A 7,303-nucleotide genomic window follows, 5' to 3' on the forward strand; every position below is an offset into this window, starting at 1 on the left:
GGCTTTATCTTTCTGAATGGAGAATCTGGCTAGGAATTTTTTAGCTAGGTCATCAAAGCTTGAGATGGACTTTGGGGGTAGATTGTCGAACCATCGAATGGCTGTCTTTGTGAGAGTTGTTGGGAAGGCTTTGCAGCGAACAGCATCTGGGGCATCGGTGAGGTACATTCTGCTTCTGAAGTTACTGAGGTGGTGGTTGAGATCCGTGGTGCCATCATACAGGGTCATATCCGGGAGTTTGAAGTCTTTTGGAATTTTAGTTTTCATGATTTCCCTGGTGAACGGGTCTTTCTCTTTGCGTGAATTTTCTTCGAGATTGGCTCGAGGGGCTTTTGATTTGAGATCGGCTTCTAATTGTTGTAGTTTTTCTTCCAACTCCCGACGTCGCCGCATCTCTCTTTGTAGATCCCTTCCGATTTCCCGTTGTTGTTGAGTTTCTTTTTCTAGTTGTTTTAGGCGATCTAGGAGCGCTTCTATTGCCCCTGAATTTGGCGAGTCTTTGTCTTTGTTGACTTCCGGAGTGTCTTATAGCGTGAAATCCGCATTCTTGTGCGGTGTTCTCTCTTCCAGACCTGAATCGTGGTCGTTGTTATGGTTGTCTGCCATGGTGATGGGATGTTCCCCGGCAATGGCGCCAATGTTCCGAGGATTACCTGAAACTAGAGGTCGATCTCGGTTGAGATCTTCTGTACAGGTCGGTGCCGACGAGTTCGGCCGGTGAGTGACAGTCGGAGTTGTTGTGTCCGGCTTGTTGGACTGACTGCACAGCTGATCCTCGGTCACCGGAGGGTGGGGGGTACCTGCAAGAGACTCCGATGCTTAAGTTAGCACGGGTATTAAGCAGGTTTTACGTAGAATCAGAGTATGAGTTATACCTGGGTGCTCCAGTGTATTTATAGTGGTTGTAGAGTGACCTTTCTGGATAAGATAAGTTAGTTATCTTATCTTATCTTTATCTTTGAGTTGAGGTCAGCTTATCTTCAAGGGAACCACCCTTATCTCTATAGGCTCGGACGGCCTTTGGATTTGAGTCGTGTTCCTCTACTTGGGCCCTTTATTGGGCTCCCCTGTCGGTTTGGCCGATCTCTTTTTAGCAGAGGTCGGCTAGTCGGACCTGAAGAGGTCGGTCGCCATGTCGCTAAACATCCTGGGTCGGACAGCTTGACCCAGGGTATGAACAGCTTTCAACAAGTTTTTTGAGCATCTCATTATGTGTAAGATCAGGTGAGGCAAAGGTCTTATCAAAGAATTCTCTATACTGCACAAGCTTTTGTTTCTTCTCCATCTATGCATCTCCCGGAAAATTAGAACAAGCCTTCTTTTAGGAATTCATGTCTAGCACCATGTGATCAACCATTTACAAGTTCTGACTTTGCTCCTAAATCAACAACAGAATAAATTTCCTATAGTTATAAACAAAGACTAATCATTCATGACTAATTCAACATCTCATCATAAGCATATAGAGCGTATAAGCATACTCTGCAAGTGGATCAATTAGGTAGATATTAGCAATAAAGCTTCCCAAAATAAACAACTTGAACCTTAACTCAAATTGACACATCCCAATAGTCTAAACTAAGCTGCTAGATACTTATGATGATTCATGGTGGTCATTACTTCTCCTTGAATGGTGATGTCATTCAATTTGAATAATACCCAAAAGTCTACCAAAAAACTTACCCGAGGCAATGTATTCATATGATCCAGCAACCCTGGACATGGCACCGGCACCAGCACCAGCACCTCTATCCCCCGCCCCACGCTGCAAGGTCTTAGCAAGCCCAAAATTCGCTACATGAGGCCTAACTCATGATCAAGCAATATGTTATTGCTCTTCACATCCCTATGAATTATAGCAGGCATACAATCATAGGGAATTAGCATTTAGTAATGATAGATTTTTGGTAAATTCAATTCTATGTTGTTTCCATTGTAGCATATAACTAATAAAAAGCCAGTAAATTCATCATAGCATATAGCTAAAAATAGCAAAGTTACACTAAACATACATATAACCAAGTAACAAACACATAGTAGCAAATGGAAATTAAATGAAATTACATGACATGAAAGTCCAGAATCAAAATTCGACCTTAAAATCAATATACAGCATTATATTCCCATTAAAATAAGCATGAACTAAAGGAGCTCAATGAACTGCAATTCAGAAAAAAATTTCAAGGAAATTGTATGAAACTATTTCAGAAGAAACATCCAACTAAAATCAATGAAAAATCCATGAATCCAACAAAAATCAGGAGCATCACATAAGAACCATAAATACCAAAATCGAAACAGCTATTGTTACTTAAAACCCTAACAATATACTAACCAATTGGAGAATACCGGGATGATTGCAGAGAGCGGCGTGCGACGGTCGGTGGCTAGACACGGGGGTGCGGAGTGGACACAAAGTTGGTTGCTGTTGCGACCTGGAAGAGGCGATGCATCGTCGACGCCTTCAGACGAGAAGGACTCCCGTGGCAACATCAACCTCCGTGAGAACCATCATTGGCGGCGTCGACCTCCATGAGTAGCAGCAGTGGCGGGGTTGTGTTGTGGTGTTGAAGACGACGGCATCCTCGCGGGTGAGCGGAGCAACTCGGGCTGCGCAGGTGGCAGGTGGAGGTGGTGCCGAGGAGACCTGTCGACAGGGCTGATGGCTATGCGGCGCTGGAAAAGGATATGGGGGTTGAGGGATGTGTCCACGGTAACAACAAAAGGGTATAGGGTAAATCAAGGTTAGTGTGGTAAACTAGTGAAATTAGGATTAATCTGAGTTAATTGGGGATATGGCTTTTGAAATTAAGTGGGCTTAGAGTCCAGCCCAATTAAAATTGACAGATGTTGGCAGAAATGCTATTGGTAACTGTTCCGAGGGTTACCTGAAATTGTAGGTCGATCTCAGTCGAGATCTGCATGGTGGCCGCAACTGACGTGTCCGACTTGTTGTACTTGGTGGTGCGGCTGATCCTGGATCACCGGAGGGGGGTGGTACCTGCAAGAGACTCTGATACTTAAGTTAGCATGGGTTTTCAGCAGGTTTTTAGTAGAATCAGAATATGAGTTATACTTGGGTGCTCCAGTGTATTTATAGTAGCGTGGAGTGACCTTTCTTAGATAAGATGAGTTAGTTATCTTATCTTATCTTTAAGTGAAGTCATCTTATCTCTTAGGGGAACCGCCCTTATCCTTCTAGGCTTTAACTGCCTTTAGATTGGGCTGTGTCCCTTCATTTGGGCCTGTTCGGGCCTCTCATGTCAATTTGGTCGAACTCTTTTAAAGAAGAGGTCGGGGGTCCTGACCTGAAGAGGTCGGTTGCTTTGTCTTCGATCTCCCTAGGTCGGATATCTCGACCCAGGGTATGAACAGTGCCCTTGATTGAGCTCGACATTTACTTTTTTTAGGGTCGTGTCTTCAGACTTCGACTCTTTTGGAGAAGTCGAGCTCGAGCATTTTGCCTTTTGTCGATTTATATAACTCCTGCTGGGCTCCTTTTGAATGCGAAGCATTTTTCCTCCTTTTTAATTGTAGCGCGCGTTGCACTTTTTTTTTTTTTTGAAACGTGCGTGGGTTTAAAAGCTCATTAATACCCCTTCGCCGTTTCCTTTTTCCCTCTTTGGCATATCACTTTGAATTTCTTTTCAAAACATTCACTTTACAGTTTCCTCCTCTAATTCTTCTCTGTCTTCTTTGCTTGTTGTTTGCAAGACGTTTCGTTCCTCTACACCCTCTGTTTTCGCATCTCTGTGTTCCCCTTCCTCGCTTCGAAAGCAGCTGTTTGGAGTGGGCTTGTTGGTGTTTTCTTCCTAATCCTCCCCTTGCATTCGTTTCTTCTTCCTCTTCAGGTTGGCATTTTCTTTTCTTTTATGCTTTTTGTCGCCTTTTTGTATGTGATTTTTATTTTGCTTCTGAGAGTCTTGATCCTTTTGAGAAAAGATTGTATCTTTCTTTTCGTCCTTTGTGTTTTTACAATTTTCTTTGAACAAGCTTACATCTTTGCTGTGATCCTGCACTTTGTTGTGATGCATGTGCCTGGTAGTTTCTGTCGCTTTGATGATAAACTGTCAGTAGAAAAGGTTGTAACTTTGATGTTTCTTGTTTGATGATGATGACTTTCTTACTACTTTTGTGTGGAGTGATGATGCTAGAGAAGGATTTGTATTTTTGAGAGATTTTGTAGACTTGTCGATTTCTTTCTTTCCAGGTTCTTGCCTTATTACTGCCTCCAAAGGGTACCCCTGGACTTTAGTGTGAATCCTGGGGTTTTCCTTTTACTGCTATTTCTGATTCTTGGTGATCATATATTATCATCCGAGTTGTTTTCTTATCTACCCGGGATGTTTGGTAGTAACCCCATTTTTCTTTTTCTTTCTGTAGGAATAGTTGACCCATGTTTCTTCGCAAGAACATTGTTGAAATGTCTACTAAGATCCCGGAAGGCATGTCTGACTGGCTGGACTCTGTTGTGTTCATGTGTGTTACAGTTGCTGATTCTGAGTATTGTGTGCGGCTTAGGAGGCACCATAGGATTTGTAGTGATAGGGATCAAGAGAAGAATTATGAGTTAGTGTCACCTGATCCTGAGGAGAGGGTTAGTTTTCCCTCTTTGGTTCAAGGGGAACGTCCCTTCTTCTATGCTTACGACTATTTCTTTAGTCAATTGAATATTATCATTCTTTTTACCCTTTTTGAGACCGAGTTGTTGTGGTCCTGTAATGTAGCTCTTTCTCAACTTCACCCGAACTCTTGGGGCTTTATAAAAATCATTCAATTGTTGTGTCAAGAACTGGATATCCGACCTACCCAAACTCTTTTTCTTTATCTTTTTGTGTTGACTAAACCTGGGGCAGCTAAAAAGAAAGCTTCCTGGGTTTCTTTCCGAGCCACTCAAGGAAAAAAGGTTTTCTCTATGTATGACGAGTCCTTTAGGGACTTTAAAAACTATTATTTCAAGGTCCGAGTTGTTGAGGGAGCTCGGCCCTTCTTTTTGGATGAAAATGATGAGCCTACCTTCCCTTTATGCTGGCAGAAGAATGTAATAGTAGCTAAGTATTCCTGGGAGAGTCTTGATGAGGTCGAGCAGGCCTTTGTGAATGTGTTGGAGGAAGTTTGGGGAGAGCCTCCCTATCTTGATACAAAGAAGTTTTTAGGAGATCCTTCCCTTCTTCGGACTGAATTGGATAGTCGCCGACTTTATTTGTAGCTTTTCTTTGTTTGTTTGTTTGTTTGCCAATCTATCCCTTTCTTAATTGTAACTTGATTTTGCCTGTTTTCCTATTTCGGAAATGGTGAAGTTTGTAGATTCCATGAAGGCTTATCGCCGAGCTAAGAAGGCGACAGCTACCTCCAACATCTCGGCCAAGACTGCGGAGGGAGAGTCTTCTCAAGTTCCTCCATAGAAACCAACATCGAGTGCTTCCGGGCCGAGGAAGGTTATTCCAACCCCTCAGGTCTGGATTATTCCTTCTGACCCAGTTTGACCATCTACTGGTGCTGCCTCTTCTCCTACTGTTGGCCCTCCTCCTAAAAAACAAAAAACTGTTGAACCTTATGACTTGGATGCCCCAGATTTTGATGCTGTGGGGTTTGTGAATAATCAGATTGCCCCCTTTGGTCGACTTCCAATGATTGATGTGTCCATCCTACATCACTTGAATTTTATTACCAATAACAGTATTCGGATGGCCCATATGGGAGCGACTTTCTTTCGTATTGTTCAAGGTTCCCCAGTTCATGCAACGAAAGCTTTCTTGGAGGATGCCAAGTCGGAATTTGATAGGGTCAAAGGTTTGAAGGACGAGCTGGACGCCAGGGTGATTAAGCTGGAGTTGGACTTGGAGAAGGAGAAGTCGCGGGCTATCAGGGCTGAGGCAGCTGCAAATTTGGCGGAGGAGATGGCGAAAAAGCACAAGGAGAGTTATACTCGCACTTATGCCGAGGTGTTGGAGTTGAGGAGGAGGCTTGAAACTGCCCAAATGGATTATGCCAACCTCCAGAGTCATCTGGTAGATAATGTGACCGGTGCTTATGACAATTTGAGGGCCCAGGTCCGAGTTCTTGCTCCTGAACTCGACCTGACTCTCTTTAGCTTAGATAATGTGGTGGAGGATGGCAGAATTGTGCCTGCTCCAGATGATGAAGATGATGGGCCTCCTCCTGCACCGCCAGCCAAAGCTTCTGTGGCCACGACTTCTTCAAATCCTTCTGCTAAGGTCGACCATTCCCCACCTGATCCTGAACTGTCAGATTCTCAATCGTGATGATGGGAGTGTGGACGCCACTCCTATAAACATCATTTCTCCTTCAGCTACTAACGCTACTACTAGGGAAACTTTGAACCCCTTATGACATTTCTGTCTTATCTGCATAGCCCGATTTGTGGGCTTTTTGAACTCTGTTTTATGTAATTTGTTTATGGTCTTGGTTCTCTTGACTGTTAGTTGCTTCTATGCAACTTATTACGTAGAAAAACAAAATATTTTGAGCTCTTGAGGCCCTCTTCTAGGTCGCCTTCTGAGTCTTTTAACGATGGCTGTGTTTCTTTTGATACGTTGATCGTATTTTTGCAGCCTTTGCAATTTTTGTAGATCTTTATAGAGTGTTGGTGCTCCACTGTCCGACCCCTTTTTGATTAGATCTTTTATCTGTCTTCTAGTTGGGAGAGATGACCCTTTGGGGCTAACTTGTTCGACAACTTTTTAGCATTCTGGCAGAACCTTTTTAGTTAGTCTTTGAACAATTTTGATAGCCTTGTTGTGGAGTCATGGCTTTTTGGGCAGAGCTGTGTCCTTTTGGCACACGCTTTTCGTTGGTCCGACTTCTCTTGTCGATCCTTCCTAAGTTATTTTTAGTAATCCATTTTTAGTGAGACCTTTCTAGGCCACTTTTTATGGGTTACTTTTTATAACTTTTTTGCGTTGACCGGCTTGTCCGACCTCTTTGTAAGTTATTTTTAGTAGTCCATTTTGTAGTCAGACCTTGCTAGGCCACTTTTTATGGATTACTTTTTATAACTTTTTGCATTGGTCATTTTGTCCGACCTCTTTGTAAGTTATTTTTAGTAGTCCATATTTTAGTCAGACCTTGCTAGGCTACTTTTTATGGATTACTTTTTATAACTTTTTGCATTGGTCGTTTTGTCCGACCTCTTTGTAAGTTATTTTTAGTAGTCTATTTTCAGTCAGACCTCGTCAGACCACTTTTTATGGATTACTTTTTTATAACTTCTTGCATTGATCTATTTTAATCGCTTTCACTTTGCTGACCTTGTTATGATCGAACGATGAATTTGGTTTTC

General features: G+C 42.7%; 1 protein-coding gene across 1 annotated transcript; it reads right to left on the bottom strand.

Annotated features, from left to right (window-relative positions):
• On the bottom strand, window positions 1,156–2,679 carry LOC107636776. The gene is made up of 2 exons (XM_021121415.1): window positions 2,336–2,679; window positions 1,156–1,805 (listed from the first exon to the last, which is right to left on the bottom strand). The coding sequence occupies exons 1-2, from the start codon at window positions 2,491–2,493 to the stop codon at window positions 1,640–1,642; spliced, it is 324 nt and encodes a 107-aa protein (XP_020977074.1). The 5' UTR covers window positions 2,494–2,679; the 3' UTR covers window positions 1,156–1,639.

The sequence above is a fragment of the Arachis ipaensis genome, chromosome B04 (assembly GCF_000816755.2).
Source record: "Arachis ipaensis cultivar K30076 chromosome B04, Araip1.1, whole genome shotgun sequence".
NCBI lineage: Eukaryota > Viridiplantae > Streptophyta > Magnoliopsida > Fabales > Fabaceae > Arachis > Arachis ipaensis.

Excerpts from the sequence above, each read along its gene's own strand:
- LOC107636776 (XM_021121415.1), bottom strand. The coding sequence starts at position 2,493 with ATGTTGCCACGGGAGTCCTTCTCGTCTGAAGGCGTCGACGATGCATCG. Across the intron at positions 1,806-2,335 it reads ATCCCGGTATTCTCCAATTG|GCCTCATGTAGCGAATTTTG; the intron begins GTTAGTATATTG and ends ATCATGAGTTAG.